A 22,116-nucleotide genomic window follows, 5' to 3' on the forward strand; every position below is an offset into this window, starting at 1 on the left:
TCACTTCTCTTGGTTCGTTTGTGGTGTGTTGACAATGCACTCATCAAGGGGGAGATTGAGGAATGTGAGTACTCTATCCTGCCTGTGATGAGTGAATTGTTAACCGTGCGGTGTGATCGTGCGCTTGGTCTTTGGATTGCAGGTACACGGGCGTCGAGTGTCAGCGGGGAGCTGCCGTGGAGGTGCTGTAGCCGATGGACCGTGCGGTGGACGGCGGTGAAGGGCAGCCGGGACCGGAGCTCGTACCGGGCGGCAGCTGTGGCGTCCACTCCTGGATCGAGGGCACAAGCGGCGACGGAAGGCAGGTTTCTTGGTTTGCGCCACAAAACCAAGGAGGCGGACGGCGGTTGAAGACGCCAAGTCGTGGAGGCACGGGCGTCGGTCTCGGGACTGACGGAGGCGACGGGCGTCGACGGCGTCTAGGGCCTCGCTGCGGGCGAGGAGGTGACGGGCGTCGGGCGGTATCTAGGGCCGTCAGGAGGCCGAGGCGGGAACGGCGTCTAGGGCCACGGCGTGGAGGCGGGAATCTTCCCGCGTGTGAGGTTTTGGCGGTTTTCTCAAAACCGGCCTCCTACCCGGGTTTCGCGGATCCTCCAAAACCGCGGACCGGATCTTCATCGACGTGGCGGCATTGCAGCAAAGACTTCGAGTCGAAGAAAGAAGCTCCGCCGTCGATCGAGGTTGTACATCGGGGTGCTGCTGACCCGACCGGTCTAACCGGTCCCCTGGACCGGTCTGACCGGTCTGGCCACAGCAGCCGGGTATAAATACCCCCCACCAGCCCGTGGCTGTGGGAGTCTCTTGAGTCTTTTGTTTTCTCTGGGTTTTTCCTTCTCCCAGCCTCTGCTCTAGGTTAGGGCCAAAGATTCCAACGCAAAGAGAGTTTAGATTATAGCTATTTTCTTCAATCTAGTGGGTGGATGATGGACGGATGGTTCTAGCTGTTGTATAGGTGAATTCCTCTGAGAATTAATGGATAAACTTTGTTTGTGATTCACTTGTGTGTGCTGAGCATCTCGTCCTCCCTTCTCTCTTGCGTTTTGGGTTCAATTCTCCTCTTTTGGTGTGTTTCTTGTTTGGAGGAGACCAACCCTTGAATTCGTGGTTTGATGGACTCTTTGTGACGATTCTAATCCTTCTAGCCAAGTGCTAAACCTACTGGAATCGAGAGTTATCACGAATTGGCGATTTTGTGTTCTTGAGAAAACCCCAATCCTCTTTGATCTTTCCTCGATTTCTCTTGATCCGTGAATCTTTTGGCTGAGATCTTTTGGGGGTATGTTCACGGAGTAGTAACGAAGCTTTCCACAAAGTTTGGTTGGATTTGGACTTCGTTTGCTCGAGATTTGACATTTGGAGTTTTGTTGGCGGGCTGTCTGGGAGCGACCGGTCTGACCGGTCTGTGCAACCGGTCTGACCGGTCTGCAGTTTGAATTTTCCGGCCCGACCGGTCGGGCACACCGGTCAGACCGGTCTGTGTATGCTGTTCTGCGATTTGTGAAGTTTCTCTCGCTTTTGCTTCCGCGCTGCGACCTAGGTCTTTTGCTTCGAGATAGCTTGTCTATAGCTATTCTCGCTGACCTAGGTTCGAGGGATTGCGGTGATTTTGGGACATAGGCCGACGTTTCAGATTTCTGAAGAAATTTTGATCGGCTCCCATTCACCCCCCTCTGGTCGCCAGTTTCGGTCCCTCATCACTTGATCTGGTATGAGCAGTGGTGCCGTGGAAGCTCCGGAATAATAACCTTGATATTAGAATCCCATCTTATGATTGTGCTCCGATAATCAACCAATCTGGATTGCAAGGGATTTGGAGGGGAAGGATATAGCCATGCTGGACCTAGTGATGATTGAGGAAAGATACGACTCAAGTCTTCCGAGGCCCACCAAATAGCAATATACTGTAAAGTTCAATATACTGTACAGTTTAAATGAGAGGTTGCAGGTAATCCAGGAGTATTTTATTTTGGTCGACATCGACACCACCATCAATATCAGTTCGTTAGTGACCATATGGCAAACAAGTCCCCTGTCTTACTCTCCAGAAGCGTATTTTATTTTGGTCGACACTCGACATCGACACCACCATCAATATCAGTTCGTTAGTGACCATATGGCAAACCAGTCCCGTCTTCCTCTCCAGACACCGCCATCTTTCTCTTACCAAGAGGACTAGAGCAGAGTTGCACCTCGCATGAGAGCATGGCTGCACTAGGCTTTCTCCTCTTCATCTTCATCAGCACCTATCTAGTTCCCCAAACCTACTGCCAAGTCGGCTCGCTCGGCCCTGCATCCTCAGCAAGCTTGTCCACCATCTGGACCTGCAGAGTACCCGACATTGGTGGTTATGAGCAAGCTGTTGATCCTTGGCTACTCCGCCCCCTCACAATCCCAGGCCACCTTGGTTTGTCCTTCGGTGCAGGATTCTACTGTATTTCTCCGTGCGACACCTTCATCTTTGGGGTCTACGCCATTTACACCGGTGACCCTAGTTTGTATTCTGACCCCAACGAATACGAACTTGTTGTACGTGGACTCGTCGTCTGGTCTGCAAACCATGACCGCCAGGTCCGGCAGGATGCAACCCTCAACTTCACCGGAGATGGCGATCTGGTACTCCGAGATGCCGACGGCAGCCTTGTCTGGTCCAGCAACACATCAGGCCGATCTGTCATTGGGGTAAACATGACGGAGTCCGGTAACCTGGTGCTCTTCGACCACCACAACATGACGGTATGGCAGTCCTTTGATTATCCAGTGGATTCTCTACTACCCGGCCAGCGGTTACTCGCGGGCCAAAGCCTCACTCCCAATATCTCCTCCGCTAGTATGACTGGTAGCAATCAGTTCTACTTCACCATTCGTCCTGATGGAATCTATGCTTTTGCTGGGTATCTAGAGCCGCGGCTCTACTACAGAAACACAAATCCAAGATTTGTTCCTTATTTAGGGATAGGTAGATATGCATACATGACTCTCATGAATGGGAGCTTAGCTGTGGCTAATTCTGCATCCGGTGATGAGGCAGATAAGATATATTTATTACAACGCTCTCAGTCGCTTCAGTGCTTGAGGTTCGAGTCCGATGGGCATCTCAGGCTGTATGAGTGGATGGATACTCAGTGGCAGGTAGTGCAGGATATTCTGGAACTGGAGCAGTGCGATTACCCATCCGTTTGTGGAGATTACGGTATCTGCTTCAGTGGCCAATGCTCCTGCCCTATGGCAAGTAGTACAAGTGGCACTTACTTCAGACAACTCGATGACCACAAACCCAGTCTTGGGTGCATCCTTGACACTCCAATATCTTGCCAACATAAGGAAGATCATCAACTGATACAAGTCCATAATGTTTCTTACTTCAGCTACATTGACCAGACTGCTGGGGTGCTCACTGATGAAGAAAGTTGCAAGCAGGCATGCTTGGGGAACTGCTCTTGCCGGGCTGCTCTGTATCACTACCACAAAACGGCTTCAAATGGCTCATGCTTACTGGTATCAGAAGTCCTCTCACTACAAGTCCTGTCACTAGTTGGATCTTCACCCGGCTCGGCATTCCTCAAGGTACAGATTGCTCATCCAAAGAAGAGAGGTGTTCTACCTTACACACTCGGAGGGGTAACTGCTGCTCTTGTACTGTTTGCAACTGTCTTTGCTATCTTAAGATGTAGGAGAAATGAAGAGGAAGCTAATGAGGACGAGTTCAGTGACCTACCTGGAATGCCAACGAGGTTCACTTTTCAATCACTCCAAGTAGCAACCAAAGATTTCAGCAGTAAGATTGGGGAAGGAGGGTTCGGCTCAGTCTTCAAGGGAGTGTTAGGCGATCAACTGGTTGCAGTAAAACATTTGCATCAAGCTGCTCAAGGAACAAAGGAATTCCTTGCTGAAGTCCAGACAATCGGCAGCCTTCATCATATCAATCTGGTAAGGCTAATTGGTTTCTGCACAGAAAAAGCACACAGACTATTAGTCTATGAGTACATGCCAAGAGGATCTCTAGATAGGTGGATCTACTATGGTGACAACAAAGCTCTACTTGATTGGCACACACGACACAAGATTATAGCTAATATCGCCAAGGGTCTATCTTATCTTCATGAGGACTGTAGGCAAAGAATTGTTCATCTTGACATCAAACCACAAAATATCCTCTTAGATGACAACTTTGATGCTAAAGTTGCTGACTTTGGGCTATCCAAGATAATAGATAGGGACAAGAGTCGTGTAGTTACCAGAATGAGGGGCACACCTGGATACATGGCACCTGAATGGCTGACATCACAAATCACCGAGAAGGTTGATGTATATAGCTTTGGTGTGGTAGTCATGGAGATCATCTGTGGAAGAAAAAACCTAGATTATTCCCAACCTGAAGGTAGCATTCAGCTCATAAATTTGTTGCAAGAGAAGGCAAAGAATGGCAAGTTGGAGGATATGATCGACAAGAATAGTGAAGACATGAACATACACATGGAAGAAGTGCTTGAGATGATTAATCTTGCAATTTGGTGTCTACAGAGTGACAGTAGTAGAAGGCCTGCCATCTCGTTGGTGGTGAAGGTCATGGAAGGAGAAAGACAAGTGGAAACAAACTTGGAGTTTAACTTCTTTGATCTAAGTGCTTTGAATGCTGTTCCGGTTGGAGAGCCCAATTTGTCAACTCTACCTATAACATCAGTACTTTCTACCCCGAGGTGAACATATGAAACTATAGTGAAAAAAATATTAATAATCCTGCAAAAAAGACTTTCTATGTTGTAGAAAGTCATTGATAGTGTGCTATGACTTTAGTTTCTTTAAAAAAACATACTGCAAATATTAGTTTCTTAGAGCACAGTGGTCTGATTGTTTACAAGTTGATTTAATATGATCTCTTGAAGTTCTGAAGGTAATGATTAGCCTTCTTGTAAGACCTAGGAGGCTGGGACCTCTGCTATATATGTAAATTTGAAATGAACCAAGGATCAAACAGGGTAATATGATGATTTGTGCAGGAACTATTCATGGTACTAGCATCGTGTACAACGAGTAAACGACTTGTTTAGCATGCAAGAGGATACGTACGACTGTGTGTGCTGTACAAGGGCAGGGCAGTTCTCAGAGCAATTCACGGCATGCTTTTAAATTTTGCCTGCACTGCTTGCGTGGCCTCGTATAGAGTCGTAGTTCCAGACCGAAAAAAACTCGCTGCCGCATTTCGTCGAACAGGTGGGCGGCGAGCCCACGGCAACGGGTTGGGAAGCCGAGTTCGTCCAGGGAAATGATCGCCTCGGTCGCGGCAACGGCGTGACGAGTGCGCGCCGGCGAAGTGCCCGCCGTGCCCGGCGCAATCGCGGCGTCCGCGCGGAGGCTGTGAAGAATGATGGTTCTGCGACAGCGACAGCACAGCAGCGGCCGCGGCGAAGGGCAAGCTCCCTGCAGAGCTCGTGACGTGTGGGCCAGCACAACGAAACCGGGCCTTGTCCCTCTTTGTCATTCATCCCGTTGGGCTGGGCCGCTGGGCTAAAGACGTTTCAATGTTCGAGATGGCCCAGTTTATGACCCATGGCCCATGGACGACTGGGGTACGCTGCTGTTTCCCGTAAGAACCGCCGACCGTGGCAGCGTCAAATAATAAGCATCTACGAATTCGCCGGCGAGCAAGACAGTCGCCGAGGAGGAGCTCGAGATCGACGAGACGACGACCATGGAGAATGACTAGCAATTAGTTGATGGATCCAAACACATGTAGCTAATAGTGTAACACCTGCCTCGCGACAGTCCGTGCGGGCCAGCGGACAGTCCGACAGGCATCGCCCAAATATTTATCTGGATGGGTGTGAGACCCACTCGTCATTTCTCTCTTCCTCCTCACTTCGTCCAGAGCCGAGCGGAGCCCGAGCGCTCGCGCCGTCGTCGCCCTTTTCCATCGATCTCCCTCCTCCGGCCACCAAACCTCGATTCCTCATGCGGGAACCTTCCTCGGCACCTCCTCTACCTTCCCAAACCCCCAGTCCGGCTTCTCCCCTGCCGGAATCGCCCAACCCCCGCCGGTCACCATAGGAGGTGCTTGAAGATTGCTCCACCGTCGATCCGCCTCTCCGGTCGTCCTCCACTCGAACCGACCGCGGGAATGGATTCGTGATGAGTTCCTTGTGCTTCCCGGTCTTTTTCCCCTTCTGTGGTGCGTCGCCGGCGCCGGAGAATGGCCGCCGCCATCGCCGCCGCACTTACTGTCGCCTGTGGTGAGGGTCAGAAGCTAGGTATCGCGGACGGTCCGCCTGGGAGGTGCGGACAGTCCGCCGGTCAAATAGATTTCGTCCAGAGACGATGTTGTCTCTGGTGGTTTAGCAGAATGAACTGCGGACAGTCCGCTATAGGGGAGCGGACAGTCCACCGTTGAAAGTTGAAAGTTGTCCAGAGACGATGTCTCTGGTGGGGTTCGCATGAGTGAACTGCGGACGGTCCGCCACTTGGGCGCGGACAGTCCGCAGTAGAGTCTAGGATTTTGTCCAGAGACGTTGTCGTCTCTGGTGGATTGAATACGTGAACTGCGGACGGTCCGCCAAGGGGGGGCCGGACAGTCCGCAGGTAGGATTAGAAGTTGTTCCAGAGACGTTGTTGTCTCTGGTGGGTCGGTAGAATAGTACGGCGGATGGTCCGCCACTTGGGCGCGGACAGTCCGCAGGGCATTCCAGTTAAAGTAAATTAGTTACATCATTGAGATGCACTCATTTATTTCATATGCATATGTGTAGCATCCGCAGCTGAGTGCGTCGTATTTGAGGTGATTACGGCACCGCGGGAGCAGCCAACGCAAGCCCAGGAGGAGAGTTGTGAGCACCCGGCCCAAGGCCCATCTGACCCCAGTTCTGTGAAGCAACCCGAAGGCAAGCCCCGGTGCACATCCTATAAATTTTAAATTATGACACCTGTATTTGTATTTATTGCTTATGCATTACGTTTAGGAGTTGTTTGAAACCCTAGTTGCATGAACCCTAGGTGTCCTTGAGTTGTACTAGTATGTATAGGGCGGTAGAAATACTATGCTAGATAGGGTTCGGTAGAAGTCGAGTAATTTTTGGTTACTCGCGAGATATATGATGGTTTTATGTTTCCAGGTATGAGTATTAATTTTGGATGAAAGTCTTGAAATGAAAGAAAGAATAGAATCTGAGACCGGGCGGTAGAAGTGTAGTTCCGCCTGTGTCGGTTAAGGACCGAGTCGTTGTTGGCCCTGCTGATCATGTTTGAACTGTACTGACCGCATGCCGGGAGTAGGAGGTAGTCGAAACCGGTAAGCCGAGTATTGCCTTACTTCGGAAGTACAGAACTTCTACCCACCCCTTAGGGCGAGTCGAGTGGCCGCGGAGAATTGGGATGCATAAGTTTACTTTTGGTGGTCTCTCGTAGGGCTCGGCTGACTATATGCAGGTGGGGCGGTTCTGTAGTTCGATGCGGGGAGGGGAATAGTTGGTGCGTGTGGTCCGACGGGGCATACACGTGCCGTGTTGGTTAGGTCCACCTTGCAAGGTTAAATCGAATCGATTCACCGTCAGTCGCTCTCGGATATGAGCACCTTGGTCACTGCGTCGCAGCGTAGTGTTGTGATGAAAAGATGGTTATACTTATGTTGATGAACACATGATTTATTACTTATTGTTCCACTATGTTTGCTCTAGATTTGGTTATGCAAATATTAGACTATGTTAATTTATATAGAACTTGGGCTAAAATAAGAAAAATAAGGAATAACTTTAGTCGCTGTTTTTTGCAAAATAACTACCAGCCAAAAGCCTTGCATGTCTAGATATGTGGGTTAAGTTATACCCACTGGTCGGGTAAGCCTTGCTGAATATTAGTATACTCAGGGTTTGTTGCCACAATTATTTCAGGGCACGCAGACGTAGACTTCTGTCCCTGCTGCGCCAAGTTCATTCGCCGTGATGCAGAGGGATGGGAGGTTGTGGAGCCAGATGTCTAGATAGGGATCTCCCTAGGGCACACTTTTGGTAGTTGTAGGCCCTTTCCTCTAGTTGAACCCGGATTTCAGTAATGCAAAGTTTGTAAATTATGTATTTATTCAAACTTGGTTTGTAAAACTTAAGGTAAAGTCTTATGTATATATATTGTATGTTCAAGTATGTGTCGTGCTTGTACCATCTGCGTCCATCTTCGCGTGGGACTATCGGTGATGTTTCGATCGGGACGTGGGTTGAGAAAGAGTCGCCAAATTAAGCCGTTAAGCTAATGAGCCCGATGTGTTCAAATGACGGCCATTACGCTTAATTAGAGTTTTAATTTGACAGTTCCGTCACAAATAGCTAGTTTAGCTCGCTAATTAAAAGAGACTATTATCAATTAGCTAGATAAATATTAGTTGGGGAGGATTCAAACAGGACCTTTCATGGATATACATGGACCTCGAAGTGGAATGCACACACGTGGCTGGGTAGTGTACTGCATTTTTCCATAGAAAGTCAATGGACCCTTTCCTCTTTGTCTTTCCTCTTCAACTAGAAACAGAAGGCTTGCTACAAACAAAATTTGATTATGTTGTTTCCTAGAGGTGTTAATTGATGACCCTTAGTTGCACCTTCAATCCTCCATGGCTTAATTTATGACCCATGGATTTCGTACTACTTTTATCAAAATAAGATCTCATTTTAGAAAAGTAATAAAAAACTTTGAACAAAAGAGGGACCTAAGGATCACTAATTAACACCCATATTGTTTCCAAACAAAACATCGGAATCAAATTCCAATTTCACTGTTATATTATTTACAATAAATATTCAATACAGGGCTATATATACTTAAGTATATTTTGATGAGATTTCTGGAATAACATTTTTATGAAACATATTTCTATTGAGAGGAACAATATTCGATGTTCAAGATAAAAACATTCAGATTTTCAAAAAGGAAAATAGTATTGGCCGAACTGGAAAAGAAATATTTGAGCATAAACAATTGTTCTAGCGGAATAAGAAAACTAGATGCGTAGAAAAAAATCATGCTAGCCGTACAAAAGAAATTGTTATGCCCCTATCATCCTGCTGTTTTAAACGAATAAGTGAAAAAAAATATACTTAGAACAAAATCAAACAAACTAAATTCATGGAAACATATCTGTATATCTCCATTTGTTTTGGAAGAATTATTCCTTTTAAGATTATAGAGTACAACTCAAACACTCTCAATGCACGCACACTCACTCCTATAAATGCACGAACATAAATCCTACTATGAGCATTTTCGAAGATTGTGTTGGCAAATTCTTGAAACTAACGAAGTCATCACATGTGCATTGCTGTCGACGGAAACATTGACTACCACTGGAAGTACAACGTCGCTAAATCCTAAAATATTCAAGTGCATGAATAAAAAAATATTCAAGTAGAACAAATTTGTACGGGCCAACGAACAACATTGTTCGAAGAAAGAACACCCAGAGTTCATTACATTGTTTGAGTGCGAGAAAAGTAAGAATTTGCCGCAAACAAAATGATTAGTTTGGTCGACAAGTAACTCGCCCAACATGATAGAGAGTTCATGTCTGTATCGGACAGGAGTCAGTGCTCGACACCGTACCGGCATATTATATTGGTGGCGCGTCGTACGCGATAGATAAATAGATAGAGACCATCAAAACCTCTGCAGTGTTTTCGCTGCCGGCGAACCTGACCTGAGCGCAAGAGATCGAACTGAAGATCGAAGAGACAACGGGAGATCGACAAGGATCATCGAGGAAGAAGAAGCTACTACTAAGCTCGAAGCGGCGACCGACATGGAGGAAAAATCAGCAGCAGCGACGACAGGGAGAGGTCCGGGCCAGCAGACGGCGGAGGAGATCGCCCGTGAAACCCGGGACATGCTGCGCCGGCATTGCGAGGAGCAGCGGGCGCGGGATCAGCTGCGCGACCTGAAGCTAGAGAGCCTGGACATTCAGGTCACGATACTTTGTGGCAATGATAGTCGTTGGTCTTACAGGCGTGCTGCTGTGAACTCTGATTCTTCTTCTAATAGTGTCTTAATAAATTGCTGTCCAAGTATCCAAGAAGTCGTTGTCTGATTTGTCTGATACTACTGGTGTGTCAATATGATTGTGTGGCGTTTGCCCCTGCAAGAAAAAGATATGATTGTGCAGCGTCTCCTACTTTATTTTTCAGAAAATCGTCATAATAGATTGGCCCTCACACGTAACAAGCGTGTTTCGTCTTTATATATCTACCGGTATGCTCATACGCTGCTTAATATAAATTTTGCCTAGACTTATATGAGACCATTTTTTTTTTTTTGCAAATTCACTCCGTGTACAAGCCGTGCCGTGACCACGCAAGATATTGATTGTTCGGGTTCCGGTTGGGATTCGGATTGATTTGTTCGAATTCCGATTAGGATTTTCCGATTGATTTGTTCGAGTTCCGATTAAGATTTCGATTAACGGACAAGGAATCATTGTTTACTTTATTACAAACTAACGGAATCATTGCTTGCTTTATTAGAAACTAGCATAGTGATCGTGTGTTGCTACAGTTAACATAATAGATCTACGTAGTACCATCAACTTCGTGTCTGTTCACTTCATGTACAGGCCGTGCGTAATTGTGTGAGACGTTGATTATCTGTGTTCCGATTGGAATTCCGATTGATTTGCACGAGTTTCGATTAAGATTCTGATTGATTTGCACGAGTTTCGATTATGGCTCTGATGGACGGACCAAGGAAACATTGCTTGCTTTAGAAATAAGTTGAGATAGAGACGGAGATAGAGATGTATATTTTGATGAGATTCCTCGAATAACATTTTAATGAAACATATTTACATTTAGTGGAACAACATTCAATGTTCACCATTAAAATGTGCAGATTTAGGATGAAAGAATTGTTCCAAAAGGAAAACTGTATAGCTCGAACTGGAAAAGAAATATTTGAGCATAAAAAATTGTTCCAGTGGAATAAGAAAACTAGATACCTAGGAAAAAAGTCGTGCTAGCAGTACAAAAGAAATTATTCACCCCCTGTCATCCTGTTATTTTAAACGAATAAGTGAAACAAAAGTTTTCTATACTTAGAACAAAATCAAACAAACCAAATTCATGGAAAAATATTTGTATATCTCCGCTTGTTTTAGAAGAACTATTGAACTTGAATTAATAAAATATTCAAGTGGAACAAATGTGTACGGGCCAACGAACAACATTGTTCGAAGAAAGAACACCCGGAGTTCATTACATAGTTTGAGTGCGAGAAAAGTAAGAATTTGTCGCACAACAAAAGGATTAGTTTGGTCGACAAGTAACTCACCCAACATGATAGAGAGTCCATGTCTGTATCGGACAGGAGCCAGTGCTCGACACCGTACCGGCATGTGGTGCCCCTGCAGGCTGCAGGGTAGAGAGAGAGAGATCCTAATACGAATCCCGACCACAATCCGATCCGTCTCCAAACCCAACCGCATACCGTTAGTACGTATACGGAGTGTGTATATATATATATATATATATATATATATATATATTGTCGTGGCTCTAAAAGGGGTGCCACAACAGGGTGTCGTAGTGCACCCGCCTAATCACAGAGGGTGGTTACTCGGGGATACGCAAGCAATTTGTCAGACTACTCATGAAGCATGAACACATGAACACTCGGGGATTTTAAAGTGGTTCAGACCGCCGGAGCGTAATACCATATGTCCACTGAGAGTAGTATTGCTCTTGTGTCTGTGGATGAGTCTATCCTCTGCCTGCTAGTCCTCTTTTGGACTTTTTTTCCTTCTCTAACGGGCGTCTCCCTTTTATAGTGCAAGGGAGACGCGTACACAGGCGTTGGACCCCGACAGGTGAGCCCAACGAGGATGTATAGTATACCACAAAAAAGACATTAATGGTGCTACAGTTGTTGAGAATCTCTCCCCGGATACGCTTTATCGCACTATAGACTCTCTGACCGAGGGGGGTCTTCACTTGTCCCATCGGCGAGACGCCTGTTAAGGCAGTGTAGGTTGCGGCGTAGACTATTGGATCTACCGCGTAGGCGTCATGATGGGCAAAGCCGAGCTATCGTGTCTAACTGGCGTAGCAGACTGACGCGCGTGGTGTAGGTGGCACCAGCAGCTGCACCGTGCGCCTTGGTAACGCGCGATCAACAGTACAGCCTGACAAAAGTCGCCTCGGGCTCTGCTGAGGCAGAGCGCACTTACATCTCCCGCATTGAATGCGGTAGGTGGACGAGTCTCCCAGTGAAGCCTCGCGTCCGCGCGCGTGTCCGTACCTGTGGGCACGTGGCGGCTCCGGACCCCCAGGCGGGGTGTCTGTTCCCTCCCCGCTGAGGGGTCCGGATAGTATATGGGGGTCCGGGACTCCGTGAGAGGTCCCGGCCCCCCAGCTGTTTTGTCTGAGCGCTCCCTTCTCCGGAACACATGGCGTCACCGGACCCTTGCTTAGCAAGGAACGGGTCTGGGGCCGCTGACCGGGTGAGAAGGGCTTCGGACCGCGGGGTCCGGCTGCTCAGGCCGTCAGCGCGTAGTTCAAGGATAACTACGAGGCTTTCGCCTAGACACAGCAACACCTCTGGGACACATGGTGACACAGGACCCGTCCCCGAGCGGGAAGCGGGTCCGGGACCGTTGGTCCGATGAGATGGAGTCGGACCCCAGGGGTCCGGCTGCTCAGCTCCTTAGGACATAGTTACGGATAACTACGCGGGTCTTGACACAGCAAGAGGGGGTACCATAATCCAGAGATACCGACATATATATACACACGCGCGATGGGGAGCGCGAGACATCGATCGAAACACATCGACCGATCGTTTCGCCGTCGCCGGGGAGATCTATCTAGCTAAAAAGGAGGAGCGGACCGGAGCTGGAGAAGAGGGAGGCTCGATCGAGGCGGCATAGAGAAGGCCGCAGCGGCAGGGACGACGGGGAGTCATGGCGGGCGGGGCCAGACGGCAGAGGAGATCGCCCGCGCCACCGAGGAGATGCTGCGTCATCACCGCGAGGAGCAGCGGGCGTGGAATCAGTATTACAAGCAGAAGCTGTCGCGCCTGGAGAACCAGCACGACCAGCGTTTGCTTTTTTGCTGGCATGTTCTTTTTTCTTGCGGCAGCATCACTAGCAGTCTTCTAGCTAACTAGCTAGCTATCTAGCTAGAAAAGCAGGCAGCCTTAGAGTAAGGGAAAAAAATGTCATCTTCTTCGAGAAATCGAATTCAAGTAAATTTGAGGGTTTTGGTTACGGAAGCTTCATAATCTATATATCTCGATGTAAGATTTGCCTCTGGTTTTATACGTTTTCCTATGCATGTCTAGTAGCACTCTCCTTTTTCTTCTAGTCAGACTTGCGGTTTGTGGCCGCTAAGATGGTCGTTGATTGCGGCAGCGTTTGGCACCTCCGATCTTGAAAATAAACGACCTCTGACTCGTTCGCGACGCGTTCTCCAGTTTTGGCTCGTCGAGCACTCAACACTTGCCAGCGGTGCCGACTTGCTGCGCCACTTCCCTGTCAGCTCCATGCCTCCCTCGGACCTCCTCTGCCTGCTTCTCGCCGCCGCCGCGGCGCGTCTGCTCGCGCCGGCCGGCCGCGCCCACGCGCAGGGCGACCTCTTCCCCACGCCGGCGTCCACCAACGTCTCCACCAGCTGGGAAGTCAGCCTGAAGGCGGGCGGCCATGGCGCCCAGCAGAGCTTCAGCTACATGGACGGCATGTCCGTGAGCGTCTTCCTCCTCCAGTCTGAGGAACGAGAGTATTCTATCCTGCTTGTGATGAGTGAATTGTCAATCGTACGGTGTGATCGTGCGCTTGGTCTTTGGATTGCAGGTACACGGGCGTCGAGTGTCGACGGGGAGCTGCCGTGGAGGTGCTGTGGCCGATGGACCGTGCGGTGGACGGCGGTGAAGGGCAGCCGGGACCGGAGCTTGGACCGGACGGCAGCTGTGGCGTCCACTCCTGGATCGAGGACGCAAGCGGCGACGGAAGGCGGGTTTCTTGGTTTGCGCCACAAAACCAAGGAGGCAGACGGCGGTTGAAGACGCCAAGTCGTGGAGGCACGGGCGTCGGTCTCGGGATTGACGGAGGCGACGGGCGTCAACGGCGTCTAGGGCCTCGCTGCGGGCGAGGAGGTGACGGGCGTCGGGCGGCGTCTATGGCCGTCAGAAGGTCGAGGCGGGAACGGCGTCTAGGGCCACGGCGCGGAGGCGGGAATCTTCCCGCGCGTGAGGTTTTGGCGGTTTTCTCAAAACCGGCCACCTACCCGGGTTTCGCGGACCCTCCAAAACCGCGGACTGGATCTTCATCAAGACGGCGGCATCGCGGAGAAGACTTCGTTTCGAAGAAAGAACCTCGGCCGTCGGATGAGATCGTGTACAGGGGGTGCTGCAGGCCAACCGATCTGACCGGTCCCTGGTACCGGTCTGACCGGTCTAACTAACCGGTCCAGCGTACCGATCTGACCGGTCCCGCGGGTATAAATACCCCTTCACTTGTGTTAGGTCAAGTGCAGCTTTTGTATTGTGTCCGTGAATTCTCTGTTTCCCCAGGCCGCCGCCCCTGTGTTTCTCTTCCTCAGTTCATCTCTTTAGGGTAGAGTTGAATGTTATTTGTGTGAGAACTCTTGTGGATTTGATTGGGAAAGGAGGCCCTAACCTCCTCGTGCCCTCTGGGCGGTTTGAATCAATCCATCTCCTCGTTTTGTGCCCTTGTTTGATGAAATTTCGATTTCGTTTTTGGTACACTTGATTGTGAGGAGTCCATGAGTTCTTTGCTGTGATTCCCGTGCTTCTAACTCTGTCCTAAACCCTCTAGAATCACTGGCGTGTTCGAATTCGATTTCTTGAGTTCTTGAGAAAACCCCAATCCCTTTTGATCTCCCCCATAATTCTCTCGATTCGTTGAGTCCATGAGCTTGAACTTGTCAAGGACGCTCCCATTGTTAGTGATGTGCTTAAATGCGATGAGTGTCCTATCATCAAGTCTGATCTAGCTTCTTTACAGTCCAAGTTTGCTGCTGTTGTTTGTGAACTAGAGGAGCTTAAATCTAGGCCTGCTTTGCTTGGCGCTTGTAAGCTTTGTCCCACGCTTAGGTTGGAGCTAGAGGAGAAGAACGCTTTGATCAAGTCTTTTGGAAAGACTAAGGTCGTAGAGTCTAGCCCACCTATTGACTGCTCTGTTTGCCCTGGTTTGATTGCTGATTTAGATAGTCTTGCGGTAGAGAAAGCCAACATGGAGAATGAGAATACCTATCTTAGGGCGATTCTGAGTTGGGCTTCTAGCAGTGAGCCGCAGTTGGGCATGATGATTAAGCAGTTCAAGCGTGGTGATGGGTTTGGGGTCGGTTACACATACATGAAGTCAGACTTTGATAGGTTATATGGTAAGATTGGCAAGGCTGCTGGAAACACCGCTAGCACGAGCACGCAGCCTTCGCTTGTTGACCCCGCGGATGGTGTGCTTAAAGAACCACCGAAAGCACCTCCGCAGAAGCAGGTTTGGGTTCTAAAGCCCAATGTGCTGAGGAACCCCCTCGACACGCTCCCTGCTGCCACAGCCCAGGTTGCCCAGAAGAAGAGGGCTGCTCCTCCCCGTCCGCAGGCTAGGCCTCCACCTCCCAAGCGTGAGGTGAGGTACCACTGCGAGTTCTGTGACAGGGAAGGTCACCTGGAGGAGTTTTGCTTCAGGAGGAAGCGGGCTGTGAGGAGAGAGAGCAGGAAAGACGGAACGCGGACATGTACTCTGCTCGGGTGCATGGTCCTTCTCGGCATGGTGATATGCGAGATGCTAGGGCGCGCCGTGTAGGTGGAGGTCAGGGAGACGGTAGTGGTTACCGTGTTCCAGCGGGTGGTCGCTTTGCCGGTTGTGCTCCTGGTCGTTTTCAGTACGGCTATGGACCACGGGACCGAGTCTTTGGAGGAGGTTTTGAGGCTCCACGCTTTCCTCGCGGTGGTGATCGTCAGCCTCGCAGTAGACGGGATAGGGGATACGCTTTACCTGACTTTGGTTACCCTTCTGTAGAGCAAATGGCTCGTCACTGGTTTGCTTCTCACTTTGCTAACCCCATTGTCGAGACGTTTGCTCCTCCTTTGTTTCGATGGTGATGCAGGTTGGAGGCCTGGAGAACAAGTGCTCCATGGATCTTGGTCTTATGCAGGTTTGATCAAGACTTGATGGTTCTCCAAGGCTGATGGATAGCCCATGATGGCTGTTGTATTCTCTGTACATTTGAGTTTGTCTTTTGAGTTCTTTGTACATTTTCTGTGTGTGACATGTTGTAGTTTCTACATCTCTACTTGTTTTGTTTGCTAGGTCTATGGTTGCGCTTTGGTGGACTAGCCACTCTGTATGCTAGTTTTTGTGTTTTTCATTTTGTCATGTCTCTTGCTAGCTCAGGGTGTGTGCTTTGTCCAGTCCCCTCATACTTGTATAGCTTTTGCTCCTTAGTTCTGGTTGCTAGCTCAAGTATCTTCTTCATATAGTCTTGCTGCCTTGGTTCATGTTGTTGAGTGCCTTTAGATTATTCTAGGGATATCTTTTGTCTTGATATGTTCTAGAGTGTCTTTTGGTATACCCTTGCATGTGGCTTGACTAACACCTAACCATTTGCTTGAGTTTTGCTCTGGATCTTTGGTGTTTGCTATCTTCTTGTGTCCTAACTTCTCTTGTGCTAGGTATCACTTGTTGAGGGGGAGCTCTACCACAAATTGATGATCCGGAGTTACTGCACCGGCTGTAGGCTCCAGCCCCTTCTGCTTCGACTACCTCAGCTCAGGAGGACGATCCAGTACCACTACTTCCACTTCGATCGTTCACCTCTACAAGAATCTGTTCGAGCAGAAGGTGGACCCGCTGAGGACGCAGGGGAGGTGACCTCGAGCTTGCTATGCTCTAGGTCCAGCGGGATCTTCATCGAGGTATGTGAGCGTTCGGCTTGTACGTTTTCCTCTCAGGATGGACTTGTGGTTTTCTGATTGTTGCCTTTTCCATGGTACTCAGTTGGATCCATTTGGTCTAGTCCTGTGCGTCTTTGGGCCGTTGTATTTGCTGATTTCTTCAGTTGCTTAGTTTTTGGCTTTTCTTTGTCTTTCTCTTAAGTTTTAGGTTTGGTAGTTGCATTGTGCATATGCATTGTACATGTTTGCATTTTGCATTGCTTCACTTGCACTAGCATTCTTGTATACACTGCTATGATCTTCTAGTACCTGCTAGTGTGAGTTGGTAAATTTGATCATGTATAGCTTGCTCCACTGTGTATATGACATCATCTGAGTTAAGCTATTTTGATTTGAAAAACTGAAAACATGATCACCCTGTCTTGGCTACTAGCATGTTAGGGCGTGTTGATATGCTTTGCTATCTTATTCATGCTAGTGTGCCTTTTCGTTCAGCAATTCATACTTGAAATAATCTAAATCTGATAAAATTGCATGAGCTATTCTTGAAATGGATTGAAAAGATTCAAGTGGGATTGCTTGTCGCACTGATCGAGCTTTCGGGACGGCTCACTTTGCACTTGTGAGAACCCGGACAAGGCTGTGCATGACTGAAACGAGTGCTTTAAGCTTCTGATTGTCTTTTGGCATAGGCTTGGCCTCGTTGCTAAGTGAAGCATGACAAGCTTTCAACCCCTGGCATTAGAATTGCTTGATATAAAATTGATTGAAAAATGAATGTTAACAACTTATTTTTGGCTGAGTTTGGCTCACCTGTATGAGTTTGGGTAGCACTGTTTTTCATTCCCTACTTGTTAGTGCTAGATCATGGGTGATGCTTTTATTTTTCCTAAACTGAACTTGCTTAGCTCTAGACTGATTTGATATACCCTGTTGAGTTAGATGCAGGTCTTGTTTATGGATGCACACATGCTTGAAACTAGATGTTGCTCATATCTTTGTATCCTTGAATGCTTTCACTTACACCTCCTGCATTGCATTCATTGCACATCATCTGTACAGGGGGAGTTTCAGCTTCAGGGGGAGCTTTAGGTCTTTTTAGGCTTGATGTGTGCATGTGCCAACAAGGGGGAGAATTTTGAGAGAAGTGATCGAACAAAGGGGATACTTGTTTGATTTTTGAAAAATTTGTTGTGCACAGGGCTTTGAGAGTGCATCATTTTTGGAGAGTTGCACTTGAAAAAGTTTCTGCTTTGTTCTTGGCTCCTGGTTTTCCTCGTTTTCTCTCTGCTTCTTGCATGACTGCGTCGAGCGTTACCTCTGTCTTTGAGGAGTCATGTTTTGGCTTTTGATCGATTGCGTCGAGCCTTTGCCCTTGTCTTAGGGGATCGATCTCTGCTTGAGTAAGTGACTGTTTCTGCCTTTCTGAGCTTTTTGTCACTTGCTTGAGTTCTTCACTTCTTGCTTCTCTTTTTATCACGTCTCTTGATTTGTTTGTGGTGTGTTGACAATGCACTCATCAAGGGGGAGATTGAGGAACGAGAGTACTCTATCCTGCTTGTGATGAGTGAATTGTCAACCGTGTGGTGTGATCATGCGCTTGGTCTTTGGATTGCAGGTACACGGGCGTCGAGTGTCGACGGGGAGCTGCCGTGGAGGTGCTGTGGCCGATGGACCATGCGGTGGACGGCGGTGAAGGGCAGCCGGGACCAGAGCTCGGACCGGGCGGCAGCTGTGGCGTCCACTCCTGGATCGAGGACGCAAGTGGCGACGGAAGGCGGGTTTCTTGGTTTGCGCCACAAAACCAAGGAGGCAGACGGTGGTTGAAGACGCCAAGTCGTGGAGGCACGGGCGTCGGTCTCGGAACTGACGGAGGCGACGGGCGTCGACGGCATCTAGGGCCTCGCTGCGGGCGAGGAGGTGACGGGCGTCGGGCGGCGTCTAGGGCCGTCAGAAGGCCGAGGCGGGAACGGCGTCTAGGGCCACGGCGCGGAGGCGGGAATCTTCCCGCGCGTGAGGTTTTGGCGATTTTCTCAAAACCGGCCACCTACCCGGGTTTCGCGGACCCTCCAAAACCGCGGACTGGATCTTCATCAAGACGGCGGCATCGCGGAGAAGACTTCGTTTCGAAGAAAGAACCTCGGCCGTCGGATGAGATCGTGTACAGGGGGTGCTGCAGGCCAACCGGTCTGACCGGTCCCTGGTACCGGTCTGACCGGTCTAACCAACCGGTCCAGCGTACCGATCTGACCGGTCCCGCGGGTATAAATACCCCTTCACTTGTGTTAGGTCAAGTGCAGCTTTTGTATTGTGTCCGTGAATTCTCTGTTTCCCCAGGCCGCCGCCCCTGTGTTTCTCTTCCTCAGTTCATCTCTTTAGGGTAGAGTTGAATGTTATTTGTGTGAGAACTCTTGTGGATTTGATTGGGAAAGGAGGCCCTAACCTCCTCGTGCCCTCTGGGCGGTTTGAATCAATCCATCTCCTCGTTTTGTGCCCTTGTTTGATGAAATTTCGATTTCGTTTTTGGTACACTTGATTGTGAGGAGTCCATGAGTTCTTTGCTGTGATTCCCGTGCTTCTAACTCTGTCCTAAACCCTCTAGAATCACTGGCGTGTTCGAATTCGATTTCTTGAGTTCTTGAGAAAACCCCAATCCCTTTTGATCTCCCCCATAATTCTCTCGATTCGTTGATCTTAAGGACGAGATCTTTTAGGGATATGTTCACGGGGTAGGGGCAAAGCAATCCCCCAAGTTTCATCGGTTTTCGTGGTCGTTTGGTCGAGATTCACCGTTTGAATCTAAGTTTTCGGGTGTTTTCTGGGTGCCACCGGTCAGACCGGTAGGCAAGACCGGTCAGACCGGTCCAGCGCACCGGTCAGACCGGTCCAGGCAGATTAGTTCTGCAGTTTTCCCGAGTCGCTTCCGATTTGCTTCGTGGTTTCGCTCGCTCGTTCGAGGCCTTTTGTGTTGGTTTAGCTTTTCCATAGCTATTCCAAACTTTGGCCAGAACGCTTGAGGGATTGGGTGATTTTCAAGATATAAGCCGACGGTTTGAATTTCGGAAGAAATTTTGATCGGCTCCCATTCACCGCCGGTCGCCGGCTTCGGTCCTTCACACTCCGTCCAGGCTCCTCCGCAGGGAGGCCTCTCCTTCGCCGCGTGTCTCCTTCGCCGCGTGCTTCTACTGCGCCGCCCCGTGCGCCGACTTCTACTTCGGCGTCTGCATCATCCAGGTCGACAGCGGCGGCTTCCTCAGCTGGCCGAACGCGGGCACCCTGCAGGTCGTCTGGTCCGCGAACAGGGACCGCGCCGTCCGTGAGAACGCCACCCTCAGCTTCACGGCCGGCGGTGACCTGCTGCTCCGGGACACCGACGGGAGCCTCGTGTGGTCCACACGCACCTCAGACCAGTCCGTTGCCGGGATGACACTGACCAAGTCCGGCAACCTGGTGCTCTTCTACCGCAAGAACGCGCCGGTGTGGGAGTCGTTCAGCCACCCGGCAGATTGTCTGCTCCCGGGCCAGCAACTGGTGGAAGGGATGAGGTTAACACCGAATGCCTCCGCCACCAACTGGACGACCAACAATCAGCTGTATGTTACTGTCCGTGCTGATGGTTTGTATGCATTTGTTGAATCTTCGCCTCCTCAACTCTACTACCAAAAGACAGTGCCCAAATCCGGAAACAGGAAAACGTATATGACCCTGACAAATGATTCAGTGGCGATCTTTGCATCCTCCTCCACTGACAATGTATCAATTCTAGAGACGGGCAGCAAGATCAACATGACGGCAGGAGGAATGATGTACATGAGGCTCGAATCTGACGGACATCTGAAGTTGTATCAGTATAAAGGAATAGATGGATGGACCATGACGCAGGATATTCTCAAGGGGCAGGTAGATGATTGTGCTTACCCGACTGTCTGTGGTGAGTATGGAATATGCACCAATGGGCAGTGTACATGCCCAATTCCACTTGACAGCAACACTACATACTTCAAGCAGACTGATAACCGCAGGATCAACCTCGGATGCATGCCAGTGACTCCAATTTCTTGTGCATCGATGCAAGACCACCAGCTCCTTGCTCTAAGTAATGTTTCTTACTTCAATTATGTAGATTCAAGGGCCGCTTTGCCTCAGATGATTGATGAAGAGAGTTGCAAGAATGCCTGCTTGCGGAACTGCTCCTGCAAGGCTGCATTCTTTCAGTACAGTGGTAATGACACTTCTAAAGGCTGATGTTACCTGCCAACACAAGTCTTTTCGTTGCAAGTAAATCAGTTGGAAGTAACTCACTACAGTTCTTCTGCATACCTCAAGGTGCAGATCACACAGCCACCCCCTAGTCCTAGTCCCTCGAATTCCAATGGTGTGGTGAATAGGTCCACACCCACAGGAAAGAGAAGGATTGGTGCAGGCGCAATTGCTGGTTTCACAGTAGGAGTATCTTTACTTGCTGCGATCATCACTACATTAGTGGTTTGTTGGAGGCGATATCAGCATAGAGATGATGACGATGAATTTGGAGAAGTACCAGGTATGACTACTAGGTTCACATTTGAACAGTTGAAAGTAGCAACCGAGCAATTTAGCAAATTGCTCGGAAAAGGAGGATTCGGTTCAGTTTTTGAGGGTCAGATAGGCGAGCAGAGAGTTGCTGTAAAACAGCTGGATCGAGCTGGTCAGAGAAAGAAGGAATTCTTGGCAGAAGTTGAGACGATTGGAAACATTCACCATATAAATCTAGTGAGATTGATTGGCTTCTGCGCTGAGAAATCTCAGAGACTCCTAGTGTACGAATATATGTCGAAAGGATCATTGGACAGCTGGATCTATTTCCGAGATGGGAATAGGCCTCTTGATTGGCATACACGATGCAGGATTAACACCGATATCGCCAAGGGCCTAGCTTATCTTCATGAAGAGTGCCGGCAACGAATTGCTCATCTGGATATCAAACCGCAAAATATCCTCTTAGATGACAACTTCAGTGCAAAACTTTCTGATTTTGGCCTATCTAAGATGATTGACAGGGATAAGAGCCAAGTGGTTACAAGAATAAGAGGGACTCCAGGATATTTAGCTCCTGAGTGGTTGACATCACAAATCACTGAGAAAGTTGACATATACAGCTTTGGTGTAGTAGTCATGGAAATTATCAGCGGGAGAAAGAACCTTGATTATTCCCAACCCCAAGAAAACGTTCATCTCATTAGCACATTGACATATACGTCTTCT

General features: G+C 49.0%; 2 protein-coding genes across 2 annotated transcripts; both read left to right on the forward strand.

The window, feature by feature from the left end:
- The first annotated feature begins 1,696 nt into the window (after positions 1 to 1,696).
- Positions 1,697 to 5,012, forward strand: LOC120672567 (G-type lectin S-receptor-like serine/threonine-protein kinase SD2-5). The gene has a single exon (XM_039953050.1). The coding sequence runs from the start codon at positions 2,203 to 2,205 to the stop codon at positions 4,699 to 4,701; it is 2,499 nt and encodes an 832-aa protein (XP_039808984.1). The 5' UTR covers positions 1,697 to 2,202; the 3' UTR covers positions 4,702 to 5,012.
- A 4,760-nt stretch (positions 5,013 to 9,772) lies between these two features.
- On the forward strand, positions 9,773 to 22,094 carry LOC120672928 (epidermis-specific secreted glycoprotein EP1-like). Its single transcript, XM_039953558.1, has 5 exons — positions 9,773 to 9,934; positions 16,086 to 16,133; positions 16,651 to 16,893; positions 16,976 to 16,998; positions 20,013 to 22,094. The coding sequence occupies exons 1-5, from the start codon at positions 9,773 to 9,775 to the stop codon at positions 21,115 to 21,117; spliced, it is 1,581 nt and encodes a 526-aa protein (XP_039809492.1). The 3' UTR covers positions 21,118 to 22,094.
- The last annotated feature ends 22 nt before the right edge of the window (positions 22,095 to 22,116 follow it).

Source organism: Panicum virgatum, chromosome 5N (genome assembly GCF_016808335.1).
Source record: "Panicum virgatum strain AP13 chromosome 5N, P.virgatum_v5, whole genome shotgun sequence".
Taxonomy (NCBI): Eukaryota; Viridiplantae; Streptophyta; class Magnoliopsida; order Poales; family Poaceae; genus Panicum; species Panicum virgatum.